This window comes from Triticum dicoccoides, chromosome 1A, assembly GCF_002162155.2.
Source record: "Triticum dicoccoides isolate Atlit2015 ecotype Zavitan chromosome 1A, WEW_v2.0, whole genome shotgun sequence".
Taxonomy (NCBI): Eukaryota; Viridiplantae; Streptophyta; class Magnoliopsida; order Poales; family Poaceae; genus Triticum; species Triticum dicoccoides.
Genome location: NC_041380.1, coordinates 378,226,682 through 378,253,712, shown reverse-complemented (window position 1 = coordinate 378,253,712; position 27,031 = coordinate 378,226,682). Strand labels below are relative to the sequence as shown.

The 27,031-nt window shown below is 49.1% G+C and overlaps 2 protein-coding genes across 2 annotated transcripts; both read right to left on the bottom strand.

Moving 5' to 3' along the window:
* Positions 1-8,423: 8,423 nt before the first annotated feature.
* Positions 8,424-9,927, bottom strand: LOC119274482 (chitinase 8-like). The gene is made up of 3 exons (XM_037555191.1): positions 9,550-9,927; positions 9,310-9,421; positions 8,424-9,009 (listed from the first exon to the last, which is right to left on the bottom strand). The coding sequence occupies exons 1-3, from the start codon at positions 9,833-9,835 to the stop codon at positions 8,637-8,639; spliced, it is 771 nt and encodes a 256-aa protein (XP_037411088.1). The 5' UTR covers positions 9,836-9,927; the 3' UTR covers positions 8,424-8,636.
* Positions 9,928-18,415: 8,488 nt separating this feature from the next.
* Positions 18,416-19,807, bottom strand: LOC119274472 (chitinase 8-like). Its single transcript, XM_037555181.1, has 3 exons — positions 19,449-19,807; positions 19,236-19,347; positions 18,416-18,948 (listed from the first exon to the last, which is right to left on the bottom strand). Exons 1-3 carry the CDS (start codon positions 19,720-19,722, stop codon positions 18,576-18,578), a joined length of 759 nt encoding a protein of 252 aa, XP_037411078.1. The 5' UTR covers positions 19,723-19,807; the 3' UTR covers positions 18,416-18,575.
* Positions 19,808-27,031: the final 7,224 nt, after the last annotated feature.

The window sequence follows — 27,031 nt, the reverse complement described above, 5'->3', positions numbered from 1 at the left end:
TTTCGAGACTCCTCGTCATGTCCGCGATCACATCGGGACTCTGAACTAACTTCGGTACATCAAAACTCATAAACTCATAATATAACTGTCATCGAAACCTTAAGCGTGCGGACCCTACGGGTTCGAGAACAATGTAGACATGACCGAGACATGTCTCCGGTCAATAACCAATAGCGGAATCTGGATGCTCATATTGGCTCCCACATATTCTACGAAGATCTTTATCGGTCAGACCGCATAACAACATACGTTGTTTCCTTTGTCATCGGTATGTTACTTGCCCGAGATTCGATCGTCGGTATCTCAATACCTAGTTCAATCTCGTTACCAGCAAGTCTCTTTACTCGTTCCATAATACATCATCTCGCAACTAACTCATTAGTTGCGATGCTTGCAAGGCTTATGTGATGTGCATTACCGAGAGGGCCCAGAGATACCTCTCCGACAATCGGAGTGACAAATCCTAATCTTGAAATACGCCAACCCAACATGTACCTTTGGAGACACCTGTAGAGCACCTTTATAATCACCCATTTATGTTGTGACGTTTGGTAGCACACAAAGTGTTCCTCCGGTAAACTGGAGTTGCATAATCTCATAGTCATGGGAACATGTATAAGTCATGAAGAAAGCAATAGCAACATACTAAACGATCGGGTGCTAAGCTAACGGAATGGGTCAAGTCAATCACATCATTCTCCTAATGATGTGATCCCGTTAATCAAATAACAACTCTTTATCCATGGTTAGTGATAACGACTCGACTAGATGGCGAGTCGTTCGTCGGCCCGACCTTTCACGGTACTAGCAGTGGCAATAAGAAATTTCGGTCAAGCGAAGATGCAAGACCGTAAGATCAAAACTAGCGTCGAGTAGATTAGATCAACTCCACGCGCAGCAGCAACAAAATCCTCACAGATCAGCAACAAAGATATTTGATGTCCCCCGACATGGGACGTTTTCTGTAGCTTTATGTAACTCACGACTAAAAACCAATCTGATCTTGTTACACGGCCGTATCCTTTTATTTAAGGAGCGCGCGGCTCTAAGTACTAACCGACCAGGACTCTGTTACTTGCCTAATCGGCAAGGTCTTTCCCTATTTAAAAACGCTTTAACCCCTAACAACTAGTAGTACTCCGTACTAGCACGTCCTAGTACTTACCAACTCTGACACGTTTTCTTAACTAAATACTAGAAGGCCGCACGCATAAAATATACTTGCTACATCTTGGTAACCTGATGCTTTTCGGATAGGTTCCTGGGTCGTGCACTGGGATTTATTTCCAAGGACTCTGGATAATAATTGATGAGGACCGATCCAATAAGAATTTGCTGTGGAGGCGTTCTGAAGTTGGGTTTCACATCATCTTCCGGTGGAATCTCATGTGCCGGTGGAATCTCATGTGCTATGGCGCCCATCATTTTCATATTAGAATTTGTAGCTTGATCAACTTTTGCTAATGTAGTAGTGGACGCATCATCCCCTCCTCCTTGAAACAAAACCGTCCTCGGTTTTGCGCTAAACTTCATGACCTTCTTTTCCAGTGAAACATTTGTATCTATTTTGATTTCTCCCGCAAACATAGTCCGCAACACACGTCGTCTTCCAGCATCCCAAAAGGAGTAAGTGTTGGACCGGCCTTCTTGTGTGGCACAACGGTCATATTGCCATGGTCTCCCCAGTAACAAATGACATGCATCCATTGGCAACACATCACAGATAATTGTTACGATATAGTCGCCAACAGAAAAACGGACACACACCTTGTGAGTAACTTTCAGTTTGCCAGACTGATATAACCACTCAACACGGTGTGGCTGAGGGTGCTTCCATGCAGGTAACCCCAAAGCTTCCACCAATCCCTTACTGACTGCGTTGGTGTAGCTTCCTCCATCTATGATCAACTTACAATTAGTGTTGTTGATTTTGCATTGAGTTTGAAAAATATTCCATCGCTGCCCCTTATCCGCAATGCGATCTTCTTGCACCCGTTGCACCATCAAAGATGGATATGATTCAGCAGCTTCAAAACTCGCAACCACATCTTCAACATCTTCAGATTTTTCACCAGAAGTGTCAGAAACTGCCTCTTCATCACCAGCGGATGCATAGCCATCTCTCGTGAGCAACACTCTTTTCTCATTAGGACATTCACGCTTCATATGTCCCCTTCCTCCACACTTGAAACACTCTATGTCACTAGTGCGTCCGGTCGACTGTGCACTAGAATCAACCATCGACAGTCCAGATTTTGAAGCATCCTTTTGCACAGAACCATGAGAGCGATTTGATGATGTCGCCCTGGAGCTAGGACCGACATCCTCACTCTTATACTGCGAGCGTCGCCATGTGTTCAAAGTGGTAGTGGGAACAATGTTGACTTGGCGTCGCTTAATCTGTTGTTCCGCACGCACAGCTTGGTGCACAAGATCTTGTATGTTGTAGTAGACCACCATCTCAACACGATCCTGCACCTCGATATTTAGCCCGTTAAAGAAACGAGCCATAGTCGCCTCCGGATCCTCCGTTGTCCCTGTACGTACATAAGCAATTCCATCTCCTTGTAATATTCATCAACACTCATATTACCTTGAGAGAGCCGCTGCAACTTGTTGTACATATCTCTTTTATAGTGCTCAGGAACAAAACGTCGCCTCATGAATTCTTTCATACCTCGCCAAGTCGTCGGCCGATGTCTGGAACGACAAATTTGATTCCACCAAATTAGCGCGTATCCGGTGAACTCAGTTCCAGCAAGTTGAACTTTCTTCTCCTCGCTATAATGATGGGCATCAAAAATTTGATCAACACGCATCTCCCACTCCAAATGGCCTTCTGGTTCGCACTTGCCAGAGAACGAAGGTATTGAAATTTTTATGTGCCCAATTCCATCATCCAAAGGCACACGCACAGCTTGACCAACTCGGTCATGCACTCCACCACGAACGGATGTTTCGGGACGAGGCTCATAGTGTCGTGGTCGTGGCGCGTACCCCGCATGGTCAATGCCATCATCGATACCATCATCTCCAGCATGAGGGTGTGCCGCCAAACGGCGATCATGCACGCCGGTATGTCCGTCGCGAGCTGGTGGCGCATAATGCAGTGGAGCAGCCGGAGCAGTCTGTGGTGGTGCAGAATTCGATGCCGGCATATTGATGATATCTGCCAAACCATCAAACCGAGTGATCAGGACATCTATCCTTTTGCCGAGCGCATCATGACATTGCTTGATGTAGTTGCATGTGTGGTCAAAACCATCCCGAATATTTTGAGGAATATCATCCGCGTACACTGGACGTACAATTTCCTGAGAATTAGCAACAACCTCGTCTTTCTTGTTGACCGAGGTCGACATCTTGATCAACACAATACCGTGAACAACCTTAGCTCTGAATACCACTTGATAAACGACTCGACTAGATGGCGAGTCGTTCGTCGGCCCGACCTTTCACGGTACTAGCAGTGGCAATAAGAAATTTCGGTCAAGCGAAGATGCAAGACCGTAAGATCAAAACTAGCGTCGAGTAGATTAGATCAACTCCACGCGCAGCAGCAACAAAATCCTCACAGATCAGCAACAAAGATATTTGATGTCCCCCGACATGGGACGTTTTCTGTAGCTTTATGTAACTCACGACTAAAAACCAATCTGATCTTGTTACACGGCCGTATCCTTTTATTTAAGGAGCGCGCAGGCTCTAAGTACTAACCGACCAGGACTCTGTTACTTGCCTAATCGGCAAGGTCTTTCCCTATTTAAAAACGCTTTAACCCCTAACAACTAGTAGTACTCCGTACTAGCATGTCCTAGTACTTACCAACTCTGACACGTTTTCTTAACTAAATACTAGAAGGCCGCACGCATAAAATATACTTGCTACATCTTGGTAACCTGATGCTTTTCGGATAGGTTCCTGGGTCGTGCACTGGGATTTATTTCCAAGGACTCTGGATAATAATTGATGAGGACCGATCCAATAAGAATTTGATGTGGAGGCGTTCTGAAGTTGGGTTTCACATCATCTTCCGGTGGAATCTCATGTGCCGGTGGAATCTCATGTGCTATGGCGCCCATCATTTTCATATTAGAATTTGTAGCTTGATCAACTTTTGCTAATGTAGTAGTGGACGCATCATCCCCTCCTCCTTGAAACAAAACCGTCCTCGGTTTTGCGCTAAACTTCATGACCTTCTTTTCCAGTGAAACATTTGTATCTATTTTGATTTCTCCCGCAAACATAGTCCGCAACACACGTCGTCTTCCAGCATCCCAAAAGGAGTAAGTGTTGGACCGGCCTTCTTGTGTGGCACAACGGTCATATTGCCATGGTCTCCCCAGTAACAAATGACATGCATCCATTGGCAACACATCACAGATAATTGTATCGATATAGTCGCCAACAGAAAAACGGACACGCACCTTGTGAGTAACTTTCAGTTTGCCAGACTAATATAACCACTCAACACGGTGTGGCTGAGGGTGCTTCCATGCAGGTAACCCCAAAGCTTCCACCAATCCCTTACTGACTGCGTTGGTGTAGCTTCCTCCATCTATGACCAACTTACAATTAGTGTTGTTGATTTTGCATTGAGTTTGAAAAATATTCCATCGCTGCCCCTTATCCTCAATGCGATCTTCTTGCACCCGTTGCACCATCAAAGATGGATATGATTCAGCAGCTTCAAAACTCGCAACCACATCTTCAACATCTTCAGATTTTTCACCAGAAGTGTCAGAAACTGCCTCTTCATCACTAGCGGATGCATAGCCATCTCTCGTGAGCAACACTCTTTTCTCATTAGGACATTCACGCTTCATATGTCCCCTTCCTCCACACTTGAAACACTCTATGTCACTAGTGCGTCCGGTCGACTGTGCACTAGAATCAACCATCGTCAGTCCTGATTTTGAAGCATCCTTTTGCACGGAACCATGAGAGCGATTTGATGATGTCGCCCTGGAGCTAGGACCGACATCCTCACTCTTATACTGCGAGTTTCGCCATGTGTTCAAAGTGGTAGTGGGAACAATGTTGACTTGGCGTCGCTTAATCTGTTGTTCCGCACGCACAGCTTGGTGCACAAGATCTTGTATGTTGTAGTAGACCACCATCTCAACACGATCCTGCACCTCGATATTTAGCCCGTTAAAGAAACGAGCCATAGTCGCCTCCGGATCCTCCGTTGTCCCTGTACGTATCATAAGCAATTCCATCTCCTTGTAATATTCATCAACACTCATATTACCTTGAGAGAGCCGCTGCAACTTGTTGTACATATCTCTTTTATAGTGCTCAGGAACAAAACGTCGCCTCATGAATTCTTTCATACCTCGCCAAGTCGTCGGCCGATGTCTTGAATGACAAATTTGATTCCACCAAATTAGCGCGTATCCGGTGAACTCAATTCCAGCAAGTTGAACTTTCTTCTCCTCGCTATAATGATGGGCATCAAAAATTTGATCAACACGCATCTCCCACTCCAAATAGCCTTCTGGTTCGCACTTGCCGGAGAACGAAGGTATTGAAATTTTTATGTGCCCAATTCCATCATCCAAAGGCACACGCACAGCTTGACCAACTCGGTCATGCACTCCACCACGAACGGATGTTTCGGGACGAGGCTCATAGTGTCGTGGTCGTGGCGCGTACCCCGCATGGTCAATGCCATCATCGAAACCATCATCTCCAGCATGAGGGTGTGCCGCCAAACGGCGATCATGCACGCCGGTATGTCCGTCGCGAGCTGGTGGCGCATAATGCAGTGGAGCAGCCGGAGCAGTCTGTGGTGGTGCAGAATTCGATGGCGGCATATTGATGATATCTGCCAAACCATCAAACCGAGTGATCAGGACATCTATCCTTTTGCCGAGCGCATCATGACATTGCTTGATGTAGTTGCATGTGTGGTCAAAACCATCCCGAATATTTTGAAGAATATCATCCGCGTACACTGGACGTACAATTTCCTGAGAATTAGCAACAACCTCGTCTTCCTTGTTGACCGAGGTCGACATCTTGATCAACACAATACCGTGAACAACCTTAGCTCTGAATACCACTTGATAAACGACTCGACTAGATGGCGAGTCGTTCGTCGGCCCGACCTTTCACGGTACTAGCAGTGGCAATAAGAAATTTCGGTCAAGCGAAGATGCAAGACCGTAAGATCAAAACTAGCGTCGAGTAGATTAGATCAACTCTACGCGCAGCAGCAACAAAATCCTCACAGATCAGCAACAAAGATATTTGATGTCCCCCGACATGGGACGTTTTCTGTAGCTTTATGTAACTCACGACTAAAAACCAATCTGATCTTGTTACACGGCCGTATCCTTTTATTTAAGGAGCGCGCAGGCTCTAAGTACTAACCGACCAGGACTCTGTTACTTGCCTAATCGGCAAGGTCTTTCCCTATTTAAAAACGCTTTAACCCCTAACAACTAGTAGTACTCCGTACTAGCACGTCCTAGTACTTACCAACTCTGACACGTTTTCTTAACTAAATACTAGAAGGCCGCACGCATAAAATATACTTGCTACATCTTGGTAACCTGATGCTTTTCGGATAGGTTCCTGGGTCGTGCACTGGGATTTATTTCCAAGGACTCCGGATAATAATTGATGAGGACCGATCCAATAAGAATTTGCTGTGGAGGCGTTCTGAAGTTGGGTTTCACATCATCTTCCGGTGGAATCTCATGTGCCGGTGGAATCTCATGTGCTATGGCGCCCATCATTTTCATACTAGAATTTGTAGCTTGATCAACTTTTGCTAATGTAGTAGTGGACGCATCAGTTAGGAAACATAACCATCTTTGATTAACGAGCTAGTCAAGTAGAGGCATACTAGTGACACTTTGTTTGTCTATGTATTCACACATGTATTATGTTTCCGGTTAATACAATTCTAGCATGAATAATAAACATTTATCATGAAATAAGGAAATAAATAATAACTTTATTATTGCCTCTAGGGCATATTTCCTTCAGAGGTGCGCATGCGGGTGCTCCTCCCGCCTATCTGGTGAAGCTTGCCCTTGCGTGTGGCAGTGTCAAGGATGCTTTGGATGGGGTCAATTGCTAGGACAAATAGGAGAGGTGAGAACGGATCGCCCTGTCGAAGGCCCTTGCCATGCCAAATAGGCCCACCAGGAACACCGTTGATTTGAACTCTGGAGGATGAGGAGCGCAATAGGACAGCAACCATATCTCTGAATTTGGTTGGGAAACCGCGGCGACGGAGAAGCTCCAACAGTTAGTCCCACTGCACGGAGTCAAAAGCCTTTTTGATGTCCAGTTTAAACAAGAGAGTAGGCTTCCTCAACCGGTGCATCCGCCTAGCCATGTTGCGTACATACATGAAGTTATCATGGATGCTTCTAGTCCTTATGAAGGCACTCTGGGAGTGGGAAACTAGCACATGCATGAAAGGAGCAAGACGTGAAGCCATCATTTTCGCCACAATCTTAGCCACTGCATGGATGAGGCTAATGGGCCTGAAATCTGAGATGTACTCTGCACCATCTTTCTTGGGTATAAGCACTATATTAGCCGTGTTGACCCACTGGAAATGATCTCCGCGAAGGTTGGAGAAGCCGTTAACAACGGCCATCATGTCTTCCTTGATAACGTCCCAGCAGGCCTTAAAAAAGGCTCCAGTAAACCCGTCCGGACCCGGCGCCTTGTCCTTTGGCATCTTCCCAATGGCCTCCAACACCTCTTTCTCCTCAAAAGGCTCAGCAAGGGAAGCCAAATCACACTGATTGAAAGCAAAATTGTCCCAGTTGAAATCCTTCGACGGGTGTACGTCCTTGTGAAGCATGGCCGAGAAATGTTCTTGGGCCACCCTCTCCTTGTCCTCCTGGGCCGTAGCCCAACCGGCTCCATTCCGTAGGCGGCGGATGAAATTCTTTCTTCTTCTCGCGTTAACCTTGAGGTGGAAAAACCTGGTGTTCGCGTCCCCATCCTTTAGATTCGCAACCTGAGAAGCCCGCCGCTTCCTAGCTCTTTCCAACACCGCTAGGCTTATCACCCGTCTCTTGAGTCTCATTCTAAGATCACGCTCTTCCGTCGACAGCGGACGGAGATCCATGGCCATGTCCAATCTAAGTATAACCTCCGAGGCCATGGCCAGCTGCAGCTTCGCGTGTGAGAAGAACCCATTACTCCATTGTCTCAGCGCCATCCCAGTGCGCCGCAACTTCTCAGCCAAAATTCGGCAAGGCTCCGTGTGTGATGTGGACCTGGCCCAGGAGTCATGATGTGGACCTGGCCCAGGACTTCAGCCAGTTATGATTGTGTGCATCATGCATGATGCGGCAAGTAGTTTTTCCATCCTTTATGTCATGTTTTTTCTTTTCTTCATTATGACCGAATGGTTTGGACACCGATCGGCCCGTTATACATTCGTTTTGTGTACAACAAAACAATTGACATGATTTTATCAGACAGTTTACATAATCTATTACAGTTGTGGCCTGTTATACCTTCGTAATACACACGGCACCATCAACTAGATCAAGATGTTGAATCCTTTATTCCACGACGGCATATGTATTGCCATTTATTCGTAACGAGTGCATACACTGTGATGGCCGTGGGACCTGCATATATCAGACAAGCAACTTCTAGCTAGCGAAGTTCCTCTGGGTGTAGCAGTCGAGGTTGCCTCCGGTGGCCGTGCCGAGCATGCCGCAGTAGCGCGTGTAGTAGCCGATGCGGTCGACGTTGGCGTCGTTCCGGCCCATTCCGCACTCGAGCCCGCCGTTGATGATATTGGTGATCACTCCGTATCCGGGCACCCTGCCGGCAGCGGTGTCGGCGGCCGTCGGCGTCCAGCGGCGTAGGGCGACGTTGTGGCACGACGGCTTGTTTCCCTGCGCCGTCATCCAGAACCACATGGCCGTCCTGAAGGACACCACCGCGTCCGTGGACACTAGGTCTGGGTTGCTCACCAGGTCCTTCCCGATCGCTCTCCCGGCAAGATCGTAGTTGGACCGCCTGGTCAATCGCACGAGGAAGAGTTATTGGTTCATCAGAACAATCTCATCGCCAAGGCAACCAAGGCCCAACCGTGTCTTTGTTATTATTAATAACTATTGCACGCGAAAACGAAAGCTTATTTGGATCAGGTCGTGATTAGCGGATAGCTAGAATGTCAACACAGCTGTACTTTTCAAGCAGATTTTTTTCTACAGATTATTTCAGTCTGTGATATCAGTGTTGACCAATATACTGTTTTTCATGTGGATGGTGTTTCAGAGATCGTCTTATAGGCCATAAACTTGGGATCTTGCTTACCCTGTCAATTGGATGGGTCCCCGTCCATAGTATGGTGGGGACGTGGCCTTGCTTATCTCTTCCTTGAAGCAGTAGCCCCACTGGAACTGGTCGGCAGCGCCTCTCGTCCCTCCTACACGTTGACACGGCATGCACAAGCACGAACACGATTAACCAAGGCAGCGATGCATGTCCAAATCAAAAGTGCCACGAAATCCGTTGAAAACATCAAACGAAATCAACAGTGGCTGACTGACGTACCGGTGGTCTCGTGGGAGGTCTGGCCGAAGAAGGCGGCGAGGTCGCGCTTGATGTCGTCGGCGCTGCCGGTGGTGCCGAAGCCCGGGAAGGTGTTGGCGGCGGCGATGAAGGCGTCGTACGTGTAGAACCCTCTGGCCGGGCACAGCGAGTTGTCGCGGTTGGGCAGCATGCTCGCGTACACCGACCGCGTGATGACCGAGCCCACGCCCTGCGCCGCGGCACCCCCCGCCGCCACGGCGAGCAGGAGCGCGGCGGCGCACACGGCGAGGGCAGCAAACCTCGCCATAGGCCAACTCACCTTCAGCTGATCAGCTCGTGTAATGCACTCCTGTGCGGTGTAGCGCAGGAGGAGGGCTTGCAGGACGCTTGTGTGATGAAGCTGCTTGGTTTGCAGCTGTATTTATAGCTGCTCGGCTCGGGTGCAGCGCAGGGAAATGCGCTGGCGATGCATAATTCACATCAGGCTTTTCCACGTTGCGCGCGCGATCTTTATTTGCGGGGAGAAAACCCGACGGCCGGGTGATAGGACAACGGGCGCATCATGACTATGGCTCACAGTCCGTCTCATCCATGCTAGTACATACGGAATTCCACGCGTCTGCACAAACGGGTCCTTTTCCGGGCGTTGTCGATACGCGCGGGCTTCTTGGCATGGTGTGCAGTCACATGCATGCTGCAGCTAACGCCGGCGGCGGCCGCTGGCTGCTAAGCTTTTCATATGGTTCTGCCCTGCGCTTGCACAGCGCATATAGACGGGAGGCTGAAAATAAGCTTCGATGTCGTCCTCGCGGCTCGCTCGTGGAAATACGCTGCGTCCGCACCCAATGATCCAATCCAGATCGAACTCAAGCCATCAAAAAAAAAATTAGAACGAAGACGCCGGAGGCGTCCGGCTTTAAATTAATAAAGCCCACATAAGGCAGCATCCAACAGGTTCAACACATAACAACAAAGATAAAACGGCCGTAGCCAAGGTACGATACATGCTACCGGCCGAAGCCTGCAAGAGGAGATAAGCAACATAGAGCAATGTGCCGGTCCAAAAGATCAGAGCCTACGGCAGGCTAGTGGCGGGCATCAATCTGGATCGTCCGAATCCGCTCCATCGCCTTCGACATCCGATCCGCATCACGCCGTTTCCCCAACGGTGTCCATGTCTGAAGAAATAAGTGGCATTTAAAAATAATGTCAACCGGGTGAGAAGGAAATTTGTGCTCGATAGTCATCTTATTGCGGGTGGTCCAAATGGACCACAACAAGGCTCCCACGCAGCGCCATAAGACCCGGCCAAAACCACCCCTAAAAGCAGCTAGTAAAGCGCGCAGGTCCGAGGTAGAGCGAGGATCCCAGGTCTGCCCGAACGCCTCCCTAACCGTACTCCAAGCAAAACGAGCAAGATGACAGTTAAAAAATATGTGGTTGGCATCTTCATGTTGGCCACATAGCACGCAAGAGCCGTCAGAGGGCCCATTCCTACGAGCGATATTATTGGAGGAGGGCAGGCGATCGCGAAACATCTGCCACACGAAGATTTTGATTTTTAAGGGAATGGCAGCTTTCAACAGCCCCCTAGCTATGTCCAGGGTCGGTCCCTCGGTCATTTTGTTGTACAAGGATTGGACAGAAAACTTCCCCGAGCGCGAGAGAGCCCAGGAGACCGAGTCGGCCTCAGGACGAAGGTTCACTCCCGCCAGATCAGCTACAAGCCCGTCCCAACAGGCTCGTTCGTTATCAAGCAGGGGTCTTTTGAAAGAGACCGCAGGCGGATTGGTACGCATCGCATCTGCCACTAGGATATCCACGTTAGTAGCAAGCCGATATGCTACGGAATGGCTTTTTCACAAGGGTTCCGAGCCAAACCAGTGGTCCAACCAAAACCGTGTTGAGGACCCATTGTTGAAACAAAACTTGGCTCCTAAGGTGAATGCTGGCATAACTTCCTGGATCCCATTCCAAAAAGTTGATCCCTTAGCTTTGGAGGTAAGGAAATTCCCATCTGGGAAGTATTTGGCGCGAAGAATATCCACCCAGAGCCCTTGCTCGTTTTGGGAGAGTTTCCAAATCCACTTGGTTAAGAGAGCGACATTCATTAGCTTCGAATTAAGAATCCCAAGACCTCCAAATTTCTTAGGGCGACAGAGCGCGGCCCATTTGATTAGGTGGTACTTCTTTTTGATCCCCGTTCCTTCCCAAAAGAACTTGGATCGGGGCGTATCAAGCCTGTCATGAACCCCATCAGCCAGCAAAAACATGCCCATCATGAACAGAGGAAGGGAAGACATGCTAGAGTTAGTTAGAATTAATCTGGCCGCCGAGGAGAGGAAACGACCACGCCAGGGGCTAACTCTATTTGCCACCTCGCCATACAAGGGTTCCCATTCCAGAATGGAGATGTGTTTATCTGAGATAGGCAGGCCCAAATACTTAATTGGAAAGCTCCCTAGCTTACAATTAAGTAGATTGCCTACATGAGAAGCGAGCGGAGGATCCATCCCAATGGCTATTACCTTGCTCTTAAGGAAATTGATCTTAAGACCAGAGATGATTTCGAAAGCGAGGAGAATAAGTTTGACTGAAGCTACGCTATGATCGTCAGGCTCAAAGAGCAGGAAGGTGTCGTCCGCATATTGGAGGTGGGTGAGACCACCCAGAATGAGGTGAGAGACCACTCCGCGTATGTGACCGGCGTCCTTAGCCTTATGGATCATGGCTGATAAGGCGTCCGCAACAAAGTTGAAAATCAGGGGCGAGGAGGGATCCCCTTGCCTGAGACCTCTTTTGTTGCGGAAGAAGTTCCCAACCTCTCCGTTGATCGACACCGCGGTCTGGCCACCCGAGACCAAATGCATGATGCGGTGGACAAAGCCTGACTCGAATCCCTTGCGAGTCAACACCTCGCGGATGAACTCCCAGTTCACGCGATCATATGCTTTCTCAAAGTCAAGCTTTAGGAGCACGGCCTGTTGCCCGGTGCGTTTAAGCTCATGGATAGTCTCCTGCAACACTATCGGCCCTTCAAGAATGTTGCGGCCTTTGAGAAAGCCAGACTGACTATGGTTTAAAACGCGCTGCGCGACCGGAGCAAGTCTGATCGCATACGCCTTTGAGCAAATCTTGAAAGGTACGTTAATGAGAGTGATAGGACGGTACTGCTTGATAGTGTCGGCCCCTTTGACTTTGGGAATAAGGCTAATCACACCATAGTTAAGGCGCGAAACATCTACCGTACCTAGCGGAAAACCATTGATAATCCCGCAGAAAAGGTCTTTAAACATCGGCCAGAAGCGTCGGAAAAACGCGACCGGCCAGCCGTCCGGACCAGTCGCCGTGTCAATCTTCATTGCACCCACGGCTTCGTCGATCTCCTCCGTGGAGAAAGTCAAAGCCAAGAGGTCAATTTCGACTTGAGACACGCGGCCCTCTTCCCCCCAGAAGTCTGCCCGGAGCTGGAGGCGCTTTTCCTCATCTGTTCCCAACAGATTAAGAAAGAAGTCATAGATATGTGCCACGATGTTAGCCTGACTAACCAAAATCCCTTGATCAGATTGAAGTCTCAAAATCGAGCACTTCCGTTTACGACCGTTGGCATAGGCGTGGAAATATCCCGTATTCGCATCGCCCTTGGTAACCCACTTGACGCCGCCCCGACGGCGCCAATATTCCTCCTCCTCCCTAAGAATGGCGAGCACCTGGTTCTCAAGAGCGTAACGGTGGGCCCATTCGGCTTCCAGGAAGGGTCTGGAGTCAGCTTGTTCGTCGAGGGCTTTGATTTCAGCAATAATAGCTTCCCGAGCGCGCTTCGCTTCGCTCCCGTGGTTTGCACCCCACCCACGGAGGAAACCCCGAAGGGTCGCAGCCGCCGCGATCCAAGTGTCCAAAGGACCCCTGGAGCAGCCGACCGCCGCTCTGGCACGCTCCCAGCGCGCCATGAGCAAGGGCCCGAAGCCCTTTATCTCAAACCACCCAGTTTCAAAGAAGAAACGGGGGCTGCGCTTGATCCGGTCCTCCCCCGAGGCTAGGATCAGTGGCACATGATCCGACCCAATACGCGTTTCCGCAACCAGCGTACACATGGGGAATAACACTTCCCAGTCGGAGGACACAAACACCCGGTCCAGAACACCGCGCACCGGCGACAGTTGCTTGTTGGTCCACGTGAATCTAGCACCAGTCCTAGCAATCTCCCGCACGGCGAATGATGCAATCGTATTATTGAACAAGTTAACTCTAGGCCAGTCAATGTTAGGGTTATTCTTATCCGCTCCCGAACGGATAAGGTTAAAATCACCCCAAGGACAATGGGGATGTTGGCGCCTTGCTTAGCCCCAACCAAGCTTTGGATTTCTCCCAAGAAATCAGCCGCCCTAGAGTGGTCAGTCGGGCCGTAGACGCAAACAATTGCCCATGGAGCAAGCGAGATCCTGTGTTTAATCGTGACAGAAATGAAGAACGCGCCCACATCCCAGCTTACAGCATCGCATACATCACTGTTACATCCCAAAAGGAGACCACCAGAATGGCCTACAGACGGCACCCGGCCCCAGACAAAACGATGGAGAGGATCGTAGGCAGTCAAATCTCTATATGTGAAATCAGCTTTAATCGTTTCCTGGAGCGCAACCACGTCAATGCACTCCCTAGCAATGTATTCTTTAAGCTGGGTCCGACGGCCAGCGTGGCCGCAACCCCGAATGTTTCAAAAAAGGTAGCGCATCTAAATAATACGGTTGCGAAGGCGCACCCCACTGGATGTTACCGGTTTTGCCACGCGTTTTTTAGCCGGGGCACGACTTGTCGAGGGGATAGCCTCCACCTCCCTGGCGTCAGCGCTCCCACTCGCCAATTATGTGCTATATTTTATGCATTTTATTAATAAATTTGCGTATTAAAATTTGAACTTAGATTTAAAAATTTCCAAAAAAAGTGAGAAATATCATAAATAAGGCAGTTATCATATAGGTTCAGTACTTGGTTGTTATGAGACAAAACTTTGGTACTTTCAAATATGCATATGTGGACATTAAAACACACAAACTTAATTTTCAATATGTAAGATGATTTTCAAAATTTTCAGATTTTTTTAATGTTGTCTGAAACCTACGAAACTTTGCATGGCGTCATTACATGAGATGTAGAGTATGTGGTTAATTTTTTTTAACAAAAGCTATGGTGTAGGTTATTTAGAAATTGAAGATGTCCTCGAGGCACGTTCGTCACGTATCAAATTAACCTGAAAAAGTCTTAAAATTGAACATGAAACTTGAACTAATGTATCTTAACACAAATGTTTCAAGGGGAAATTATGACAGAAATTTGTGTTCACCATCAAACCCAACACTTTCCCTATGAATCTCGGCTGCTTCCCCGAAAACTCTTCAGTTTTTTTTTTGAAATGGGGGTAAAAGTTTTGCCTCATCGATTAATTAAGACGAAGAAGATTGCCCAGTTAATTTACAGAAAACCGGGCGAAAACCAATACAAATGGAGCACGGACTAACTCCTCACATGGCAAGGAACCCCACAACAACACATGTGGTCCCTCCCAGACTCTCTGAATACACAACATCCACAAACCTCGACATCGCTACTACACCAAGAGACCCCCAACAAGAACAGCTCGACACAAGACATCAGGCACCTCCCAACCCTCAATGACAACCCAATCAAAGCGGACCGAGAGATGGAATGTCATCCATCAAGCAGCGAGAGACGCCTTGCCCATGGCGCCACTCTTTCATTTGCCCACCTTCTTTTGTTTGCTCCTTATTGGTGTCCATGTCAAGAGGCAAGCAATCGACCTACCCAAATCAGGTCTAGCAACCTCCACACTGGCGAGTAAGTCACAAAGTTCCTTCGCAAAGAGAGCATCTGGATTTCGAGTAGGTGCCAACCCACTTGGCTCAATGGTCATGTCACTCACAGGCATCACCCGCTCCATGGTCGCAAACGAGGAAATATCATCAACATCCAAAACTCCATGCTCCATGACACCAAGGGGTAGACTGGTTGGTGCCTCAGACCCAATGGACTTAGGAGATCGAGAGATTGAAACATCCAAATCACCACACTCCTCAGCATCAAGTATCTGGCTAGACTCCAGGGGTGATGCTGGCGATAAGCCACAATTGAGATCTTAGGAAGGTCTACCTTCGGTTGTTCGACGGACAGAGGCAGAACCAAGCCCCCACACAGCTCCCGAAGATCAGGCATGATCTGCAGTACCGGAGTCACAACCACATCATTTCCTAGACCCTCATAGGCCGACGGCGGTGAGCTGGCTCTAGCACGAGGGGAGAAACAACCATGAAGCTCGTCTCCCCTCTCAACCTCGAAGCTGCCATCAGGCACAACCAAAGGGCGCAACACATGAGCACTCTGCAACACAGGCGGCGCCAAGGAGAGCCCTCCTAGTGCATCCTCAACTTGCTCCATGAAGCTCCCCATCCGCAACATCCAACCTTGCATGAAGTCAACGACATCACGCAGAGGCTGGACCGTCTCCTCAAGCCGGAAGGAAGCCATATCAACGAGCTCAGAGCGCAACAGCTCGGCCTGCCTCTCCAAGGTAGGCCGCACTGGGATATCCGCCGAGACCGCAGAGCCAGCAGGAGCAGCAACGATCGATGCCCAAGAATCACGACCAAACGTCTTTGAGAGGGGCGCGACATCTTTCTGGACCTTGTGAGGAACTGAAGCTTGTTGGTGTCCGACAGTGAGGCGGGGCAATGGCGACAAAGTAGGGCTTCCCAAAAAGCTAAGGGGATGCCAGGCATTGCGGCACCCACACGCTCGATGACCATTCTCAAGGCATCGAGAACACCTAAAAGGATCTCGACACTCCGCTGCACGGTGTCCAGGATAGAGGCATTTGCAACATCTACCATGAAGCCAAGCGAGGATAGGACGGGGAGCCAGTGTTGGGCCTAGTGACACTGGACATTGCACGTTGCGCCGTGGCATCACCTTTTGCCAACCACCACATGAATCCGCATCACATGCCATGCCCGGCCGAGCTGCCGGAACTGAGGATTTGGTAGCCGGCGGCGGGGCCAGCACATTGTCATCCTCGTCATCTTCATCGTTGGTAAGGGAGCTCCATGAAACATGTCGCGCCTTGTTCAGACCCGGCTCAACACCGTCAGGAGTTGGGGATGGCGCCACTTCTACAGGAGTCGGGGACGGTGCAGTGGTGCCAGCCGGAGTCGTGGACGATGCGGTGTTGCTAGCCGGAGTCATGGACGGTGCTTCAGCAACATCAGCCGGGGGTGGCGGCGGGGCTTCCACAGGAGTCGAGGACACCGTAGCAGCGCCGGCAAGAGTTGGGGACGACACGCCCACAATAGAAGTCGGGGCTGACGGCGTGGTGCTGCCAGGAGCAGAGTCAGCGGAGGCAGGGGATCCAAGCCCTCCAACCACCAGGCCAGGAGCACGATCTAGAGCAGCACGCGCCGCGTCCAGGGCAGAAAACGCAGCGACACCGAGCGGAGGAGGCCGGGGGCGAGGCAGGGAGCGCATGCCCGACTGCGCCATCGGAGATGCTGCCACATCTGGCCTCGGCGGGAGCCCAGCACGGGACAGACGGCCGCCAGCTGTCGGGGCGGCCATGCGGGAGGCAAGAGCAGCCGCGGCCAGTGCGGCGGCAGCAGCCGAGGCTTCCAACAAAGTCGGAGATGACGACGCGAACGCGAGGGCCATGAGCAGCGCCTTGAGAGCCTGAAGGGGAGAGGGAGGGCAGCTGAAAGACGACGCGGAGAGCAGCCCGGATCTGGTCTCGACGGCTGAAATGAGGGCCGGATGAGGGAGATCAATGTGGCGCCGCCGGCCGCGGGCACGGTGTCGCGGGAGCCATGGACGTTCAGCAGCGGTGATGAAACAGTGCTCCAGGTCAACTCTTCAGTTTCTAAGGAAAGTGCATCACAACTTTTAGACAACTCTCTCAATCTTTTACCGCACCCTCTATCGATCTTATCATGAGGTCATGCCAAGTTTCAGCCTTTTTAGACTTCATTTTTAAATCTTTTTAAAAATCAACAATCATTTACCTCCATTAAATATCTTGAAATTAACTAATTCTCTAAATATAGCAAAGGAACCCAAAAGGTGCCAAAGTTTGAATACATGATCAACTTTTTTAATACACATTATGTATTTTTTTGTATACATTTTCCATATACATGAGCAACATTTTTCTATACACATTTAATATTTTTTAAATACTTGATTAACATTTTCGAAATGTTTTATGTGAGAGTGTTTTTGGTAATATATATCAAATATGTTTGGAATATTTCGAAGTATAAATAAAAGTAAAAAAATAAAGGAAAAGGTAAAAACAATAAACATTGAAAAAAAGAAAAAAAATCATCTCCACCCGCACATTGTGACGATGCAGTACAACGCTCTCTTTAGGCGAGGCTGCCCTATAGCCGGACATAAGGGTACTGCTTTTCTTTAACACAGTACAATTGAAATCGCTCACATACACTAAAGTACACTTACCCTTATGAACACAACACGCACATCTACCCCTATAAGCACCTCCGAGAGACTGAGTTGGTATAGTGTCTTGAGATTTTATAAAGTCACCATAGACGTCTCGCAGTTGACCGAATGTCTTCTCCCACTGAACGAACATCGCCGGAGAACTGAAATAAATCCAGAAATAATGCGAGCACAAAATGTCAAGTATAGAACTTGAATCCTGATGAGCTGGATACCACTATCCTTGTGTCCTTCTAACCATCTAATCACAAATTGGTTCGCGACATGAGGGCACTACTGATTGGACAAGCAACACAGCTATCACACTTTCCCCGGAAAAAAACACACAGCTATCACTCTGGTCGGCCTGTTATACATTATCTTGTGTACACAACATAACAATATCATCTGATTTTATTTAATTTCCATAATTTGTTGCAACAACTTAGTCGTATTACCATACGAATCAACTGATCACATGTTGAATTATTTATTCCACAATGGCATAAGTATAGACACTTATTCATAAGGCGTGGATACACTGTCTAACTAGCGAAGTTTCGCTGGGTGTAGCAGTCGAGGTTGCCCCCGGTGGCCGTGCCGAGTATGCTGCAGTAGCGCATGTAGTAGCCGATGCGATCGACGTTGGCATCGTTCTGGCCAATGCCACACTCGAGCCCGCCGTTGATGATATTAGTGATCACGCCGTATCCGGGCACCCGACCGGCAGCGGTGTCGGCGGCCGTCGGCGTCCAGCGGCCTAGGGCGACGTCGTGGCTTGACGGCTTGTTGCCCTGCGCCGTCATCCAGAACCACATCGCCGTCCTGAACGACACCACCGCGTCCGTAGAGACCAGGTCCGGGTTGCTCACCAGGTCCTTCCCGATGGCTCTCCCGGCGAGATCGTAGTTGGACTGCCTGGTCATTCGCACGAGGAATTACTGGTTCATCAGAACAATCTTTTCGGCAAAGCAACCAAGACCCAGCTGGGTATTTGCTGTTATTAACAATTGTTGCACGCGAAAACGAAAGCTTATTTGGATCAGGTCGGGATTAGCGGCTAGCTAGAATGTCAACACTGCTGTACTTTTCAACCAGATTTTTCTACAGATTATTTGAGCCTGTGATATTTGGGTTGACCAAGTATCATTTTGCATGTGGAAGATGCTTCAAAGTAGTAGGCCATAATTTGCGATTTTGCTCACCCTGTCAATTGGATGGGTCCCCGTCCATAGTAGGGTGGGGACGTGGCCTTGTTTATCTCCTCCTTGAAGCAGTAGCCCCACTGGAACTGGTCGGCGGCGCCTCTCGTCCCGCCTGCACGTTGACACGGCATGCACAAACACGTACTTCAGTTAATCAAGGCAGCCACGAATTCCATTGAAAACAACAATCGAAATCAACACTAACTGACATACCGGTGGTCTCGTGTGAGGTCTGGCCGAAGAAGGCGGCGAGCTCGCGCTTGACATCGTCGGCGCTGCCGGTGGTGCCGAAGCCCGGGAAGGTGTTGGCGGCGGCGATGAAGGCGTCGTACGTGTAGAACCCCCTGGCCGGGCACAGCGAGTTGTCGCGGTTGGGCAGCATGCTCGCGTACATGGACTGCGTGATGACGGAGCCCACGCCCTGCGCCGCGGCGCCGCCCACCGCCACGGCGAGCAGAAGCGCGGCGAGCGCAGCAAACCGCGCCATGCTCACTAGCTCACCTACAGCTGACCAGCTCGTGTAATGTAGTATAGCTCAAGGAGAGTGGAGAGAGGCCTGTGTGACGAAGCTGCTGGGTCTGCAGCGGTACTTATAGCAGCTCTGCTCGGGTGCAGCGCGGGGATAACGCGGTGATTATGCACGGTTCGTCGCGGGCGTATACTTTTCCACGTTGCGCCCGTCTTTGCGGGGCGAAAATTTGACGGGCCGCGGTGTCAGGACGATGGAGGCATGTGGCGTATCTTTTTTTTTTTAAACAAGAGGCATGTGGCGTATCGTTATCACTCTCGCAGCCGCGTGCTTGCAGACGCATGTGGCCTCCCATGTATACATATCTCTACGTGAATTCCACACGTCTGCACAAACAAGTTCTTTTCAGGGCGTTGGCGATACGCGCAGACTTCTTGGGACGGTGTACAGATACACATGGCTGCTGAACATCATGTGGTTGTACTGCTACTGCTTTTTTTGGGGGTGCAGTGCCTCTCGTTGGTCAGCCTTGTACAGCGCATGAATGGGAGGACTGGAAGAAGCTTCTACGTCGTCGACGGCTCGTGGAAAAACTCCAGCTCGGCGTCCAATGGTCGAATCCAGACCGAACACGAAGCCATCAAATATCACATGGATTGGGACTCGGTAAAGATAGGTGGTTGGAGCAGGGAAGAGATCAGCGTTTCGTCAACAAGAGGAATTTCCTGTTGTATTTTAAATTTAACACATTAGATAAAACATGGTAGTAATCGGACCAAATTTTGCGTTGAACAAACTAGACTGGCAAATGACAATTTGCGTTGAACAAACTAGACTGGCAAATGTGTAGATAAGTGACGCAAAATATGTACATCTCGCTTGCCAGTAGTAAGGGCATCTCCAACCCCGCCCCCAAAAACAGACGCGGACATAGATAGTGGTACAGGAGCCGGTCATCTAACGAGTCGTACACCTTCGTTCGCAATACAGACAGATTTGGACATAATTCATGTAAATGTGGCGGAATTCATGCAAATGGACATAAGTTTGATATATAATTTACATAAACCAGACAATATTTTGTCCATTCAACTAAAATCTACTCCCTCCGTTCCTAAATATTTGTGTTTTTAGAGATTTCAATTGGACTACCACATATGGATGTATATAGACATATTTTAGAGTGTAGATTCACACATTTTGTTCCGTATGTAGTCACTTGTTGAAATCTTTAGAAAGACAAATATTAGGAACGGAGGGAGTATATACTAACTTGCAGCAGACGGTGACCTCGTGCGCCTGACCGGATTGGCCAGCGACACCCCCGTTGCCGTCCGTGCATCATCGTCGTCGTTGTGGGAGTGGTCCTTCTAGCAGCAGCCTTGTCCGTCCGCCCCATGACACTCACGGAGGAGCCGCTTCGCCTCCTCATGCACCATGTGGAGGGCCGCCTTGGCCAATGCCAACCCTTCCTGGGGAACCCTGCCATTGTCCTTGCCGACAGCGGCAGAGGTCTCGCTGAACAACCATTCTTTCTTGATCTTGGCAAGCTCCCTATCGAGGCGAAGCAGTCGTCGTGTGGTGGTCACCGACCAGTCGTGAGCCTAGGCCTACGTGAGGTCGGGATCCGCGAGGACCCAGGACGACGCGACATTGGACTTTGCGAACATCACTCGGTGCGCCGCATTGTGCCGCCTTCTTCTCCGTCGAGACGATGCTCCGCGATGAGGATCCGTTGTCGCGGCCACCAAGGTAATGGAGAAGGCGCATGCGTGCCTTCGCAATCACCGGGAGCACTTCTCCTCAAGGCCTTGTCGCATGATGATGTCATACACCGGGGGTGGCTCACCGAGAGGAGCCCGACAGAAGGCCTGCCACACACCCTAAAAGGCCCAGCAACGAACGGGAGACCGAAGAAGAAGATAAGCATCGTGCAATCAACTTAACCTCCAAGATGGTATGGCAGCAACCCTAGATTGGATTTCTCTGTCTCTGTAAAACCCTAGCCTCTTTGGGTACATAAAGGTTGCTAGGGGCTTTCATTCCCATCGACTCATGTAGACAGAACTCTTGGTAGTCATCTTATACAGACCATTGTAAACCCCTTGCATGAGGTATCCCTCCACCATGAATAACAAACACGAGCAGGATGTAGGGTATTACTCTCCGGAGGCCCGAACCGGAGTAAAAAAACCCACGCGATCTCTGCACTGAGACTTTGAGCTATGCCAGGACCCCTACCGAGGGATTAACGAGTTTCTGCATTGTTAGTTAGCGCGCCAGGCATGGGTTGCCTCGGCTCGAGACAGATCTCAGATCGGATCTTCCTCGGCCTCCGGCGGCATGAATTCCTCAACAACTTCGAGGGCACGTACCAGCCGACGCAGCATATGCATGGTGCGCCAACTGACGGTGCAGAAAACCGTCAGATCCCTCAGTAGGGGTCCAAGCATGACTAGAAGTCATAGATTGGAGGTTGCACGGGGTTTTTACCCAGTGTAACACCCCGATAATCAAGATACAGTAACCTCACCCTAATGTGCCAGGTCATCATGTTTTACTAAGCCATTTTTACACTTGATGAAAACCAGGGTGAAATTCAAATTCCAAAAAACTAGTCAAATTATAATTTCTTCAAACTGGCAAGAAAAAATGTTTGAAGGGTTAAAAATAATCACTAGCTAATTTTCATGTAAGAATTAACATTTTTAAAAAATATAAACATGCTCCTGGATATTAAAACAGTGGACCAACAATGTTAAGTAAGCCCATTTAAATTCAAAACTAAATTTGAACTGTTCCAATTGGCCCCAAACTTTTTGTGCAACCTAGTAGTGTTGTGCTTGACTTATGTGTCAAGTTTCATCATTTACAAAAATCATTTAGTAGCTCAAACTGATGCAAAAGAATGATTGAAATGTTTGGCAGAAAAGAAAAAGGAGAAATACTAGAACCTACTGCTACTTTGGGCCCTAAGTAACTACAGGGTGGTCCGGCCCAATTTCGCTGGCCTTTCCCCTAACCTCTCGCTAGAGGCAGGGAGGCAGGGCGCGCATGCCGCCCATCCGCCGATTGCCTCGCTGTCATGCATCCAAGGCTTCCATGTTGGCCAAATAAGTCGCGGCCACGGGCCGGTCGTGTCGGGCGTGTGCGTGGGTGTGAGTGTGTGCATGTGTGTGGTGCACGGGGGTGCCCGTGTAGATAGACACCATAGGCGTGCGGGTGTGTACGTTCTGTTGGCGTGCCACGCGGGGCGATCGACCCGTTCTATTGGCGCTCACCGCGAGTCGCACGCGTCCTAGCACGGCGCGGCCAGAGCGAGCAGAGCGTGGGCACGATCGGGGAAGAGTGGAGGCGTGGGTGCGTGCCCGGTGCGCTGGCTTGGGGTATAAAACCGTGTGGTGACATTGTAACAGTGTGGCATATCGAGTTGTTGCTCGAGGGAAGAAAAGACCGTTCGTGCGGCGGCGTTCGTGCGTCGGGAACTCCACCGTGTCCACCGTCACCCTTTATTTCCTTCTTCTTCTCTTCATCTCGGGCTAAAGTGAGGCGACAGATAGGGAGAGATAGGCTAGAGGGAGAGCTAGGGAAGACTAGACACCAACAATTGGCATCAGAGCGAGGTGAAGGAGCTCGTCGACGACGATGGCCATCGTGCCGCATGGCGCAGGCGGGAGCTCAGTGTCGATGCCGATGCCGATGCTCACACCGGACAACTACACGGTGTGGGTGATCAAGGCATAGGCCATCCTCGATGCTCACACACTCTGGGGGGCGGTGGCTCCGGTGGTGAACGGAAAGAAGTGCAAGACAGTGCGTGCGATGCTCCTCGATGCGTTGTCGGAGGACGTGCTGCTGCAGGTGGCGACGAAGCTCACCGCCAGGGAGGTATGGGACTCTCTGAAGGTGAGGTTCGTCGGCGCTGATCGGGTGCGGGCGGCCCGGCTCGGAACGTTGCGTGGCGACTTTGATCGGCTGCACATGGCGGATGGCGAGGCTATGGATGCCTGCGCCGGGAGGTTGGCGGTGATGAAGGCACGCTACATGAGCTTGGGAGCGACGCTGGACGACATGGCGCTTGTGAAGAAGCTCTTGGACACCATCTCCGACCGCCTGTACCCCACTGTCGCCGGGATCGAGCAGTTTTGCAACGTCGATGAGATGGCCTTCGACGAGGCGCTCAGGCGGCTGGTCCTATAGAACCTACCTTTTAGCTTTTATGGCACTCTCTTGTCACAGAGAATGCCAGGAGCTAGGCGCCGCTTCATCCATCCGGCTTTGATTTGATTATTCACATCTTTATCGATATCCCCATTCTTCTGCAGCATTAACCTCGAATATCGAAAAGTGTCCTTCCGAGGCACCATTTGTCCATCAAGGCTGGACATGTTTTCTCATGGCCTTATTAAAAATGTTCATATCTATGGTTTTAAACACAAGTTGATATTTTTGTAGCACAATAATTAGTATATGTTTTCCGCCTATAGGGTCAAGCCTATCCAACACACAAAGTTTTTATCTTTTTATCCTCTATACACAAAAGAGTGGGCACAGTGGTGGTATTGATGAACGACACCCCATGCAGAGGTGACAGTGACCATGGGGAAGAGATCAAGAACATCAACAACCGGGAGATGTGGCATGCACACATTGGTAGAACAATTACACTCTGAAATATAAATGAGTGTTTTAGTGGTAAGTCATCATTGCCTTTGTTCCCGTTCCATCATGCACAATAACTTTCATGTCAAATGTGTTGTAGAAATGTTTTTTCGTTAAATATGTTTCTATGTCTTGATATATTTTAGTGTGGTTGTAAATTTATCCATTCATGTATCACTCTGAGGAACATTTTTGATTGAGAGAACAAATAAAGGAAGAAAAGGAGAGCCATTTGACCGTAAAAAAAAGAAGAATTCGGAAATGCAGTAGAATATATGTGCCCGTTGCAATGCATGGACAATTAAACACTCCTCTGTAAACAAATACTCCTTCTGTACGAAAATTCTTGTCTTAGATTTTTCTATATACGGATGTATCTATTCACATTTTAGTGTTAGATACATCCGTATCTAGATAAATCTAAGACAAGAATTTTGAGACAGAGAGAGTATAAGAGTGTTTAGATTACTAAAGTAGTGATCTAAACGCTCTTATATTTGTTTACGAAGGGAATACTAGTTTACATAACTAAACTAACTAAGAGCTTGTAAGGTTTAGATGAAACGGAAGGGGATTGAGTGGGATTAAATTTCCTACAAATCAAAAGCCCCCAGATACTCTTCGATCCCGTTTCAATCCCCCTCGAGGGTTTTTTTCTTTTCTTTCGATAAAACTTCCGTCTATCTATTATCAATTATGGTAGTACAACGAGGATCAGAAATAATAAAAATTACATCCAAATCCATAAACCACCCAACAATGAATATAAACACTAGAGCAAGCAAAAGGTGTGCCGTCATCACCTCTCCCTCGCTGAAGCCGGACGAAACATGTTATAGTAGACTGTCGGAAAGTTATTGTGATAAGAACTGATGCGGAGCATCCCAAGATCATCCCCATTGACGCACCTACACCTCCAGCGACACCACTTGGACCAATGAAACGAGCCCGAGCCAAGGCTATCGAAGATAAGATGAACTCACTCCTCTCCGAACTTCCACTCTCTATACATGAGACATGGCTACTACCTAAGTCCGAGGTGTTGTGCATGATTAGGCACCAAGAGGACCCTCCCGAAGATGCGCATGAAGATGTACAAGTCCCCAAGTCCACGGATGAGGAGAACCAACGGAAGGAGCCAAGAGCATCTCCGAGGCCCCGGACATCCGGTCAAGTCCACGGATGAGGAGAACTTGGCGTAGAACTGGTGTTCCCTGAGCTTATCGAGTACCAAATGCAAGTGCTTGGCATGATCTTCCTTGTTCTTCGAAAAGACCAGAATGTCGTCGAGATAGACCAAAAAAAAGTCATTGGTGTAGGTGTTGAAGATGAAGTTCATCATGCGAGAGAAAGTGGGAGGAGCGTTGACGAGGCCAAAAGACATGACAGTGTATTCATATGAACCATAGCTTGTCCTGAAAGCCGTCTTGGGAATATCTTGCTCATGGATTCGAATCTGGTGATAACCCATACGGAGATCAAGCTTGGAGAATACTTGGGCACCTTTGAGTTGTTCGAACAACTCGTTGATGTTGGGAAGTGGGTATTTGTTCTTGATGGTCTTCTTGTTCAATGGACGGTAATCAACACAAAGTCGGTCCATTCCATCCTTCTTCTTCACAAAAAGAACACCATAACCCCACGGAGAAGAACTAGGTCGGATGAGACCCATTCGCTCTTGAATATCGAGTTGCTTCTTCAGCTCCTTCAACTCTTCAGGTCCGAGCTTTTAAGGACGCTTGCAAACCGGTTCCGTGCCAGGCTCAAGATCGATGACGAATTCAACTGGCCGGTGCGGAGGCATTCCTGGAAGCTCTTCTGGAAAGACGTCTTGATATTCGCAAACGACTGGGATTTGAGAGATGGCATCCAGTTCACCCTTCTCATTGAGAGAGAACAGACGGATGGTATCATCACGAGCGGCAAAGACAATTACATCCTTAGACTAATGAGTCAATTGAATCTGCCTGGCTGCACAATCGAGATGCGCCTTGTGCTTAGAAAGCCAATCCATTCCGAGAATAAGATCAATATCCGAGTCGCCCAAAACAATAGGAGAAGCTAGAAATTTGTAGTCGCCCAACGTGATAGTAACATCCGGGACACAGGTATTAGCTGTCATTTGCTTGCCCGGTGACACAATTTACAAGGAACTTTGCAGATACTGATAATCACACTCATACTTAGATGCAAAAGGTTTGGAAATGAAACAATGCGATGCACCAGTGTCAAAAAGAACTTTTGCAGGGATATCGTTAATAGGAAGGTTACCCATGATGACATCTGACGAATCCTCTGCCTGAGCTGCATTCACCATATTAACCTTGGCGTACTTGGGGTTATGCTTGACCACAGCTGTACTTGCCGATCTCACAGGAGGAGGAGGAGGGAGACGCCTCTGTTTGAAGCATTTGTTGGCATAGTGACACTTCTATTGGCACTTGTTGCACGTGACCTCTGAAAGCGGACGGTGATACGGAGCACTCGATCTTGGAGCTTGAGATGAAGTCTTGTTCTGAAAGCCAGGGTTGGGTGGGTGGGAAGATCCACTGCCACCTTTGCTCTTCTGATACGACTGACGAAACGGAGGAGGAGGAAGCCAATACTTTTGCTGCTTGGCCACTTGAGTAGAGGAAGAAGGAGTAGCATCTCTGACTCGCTTCTT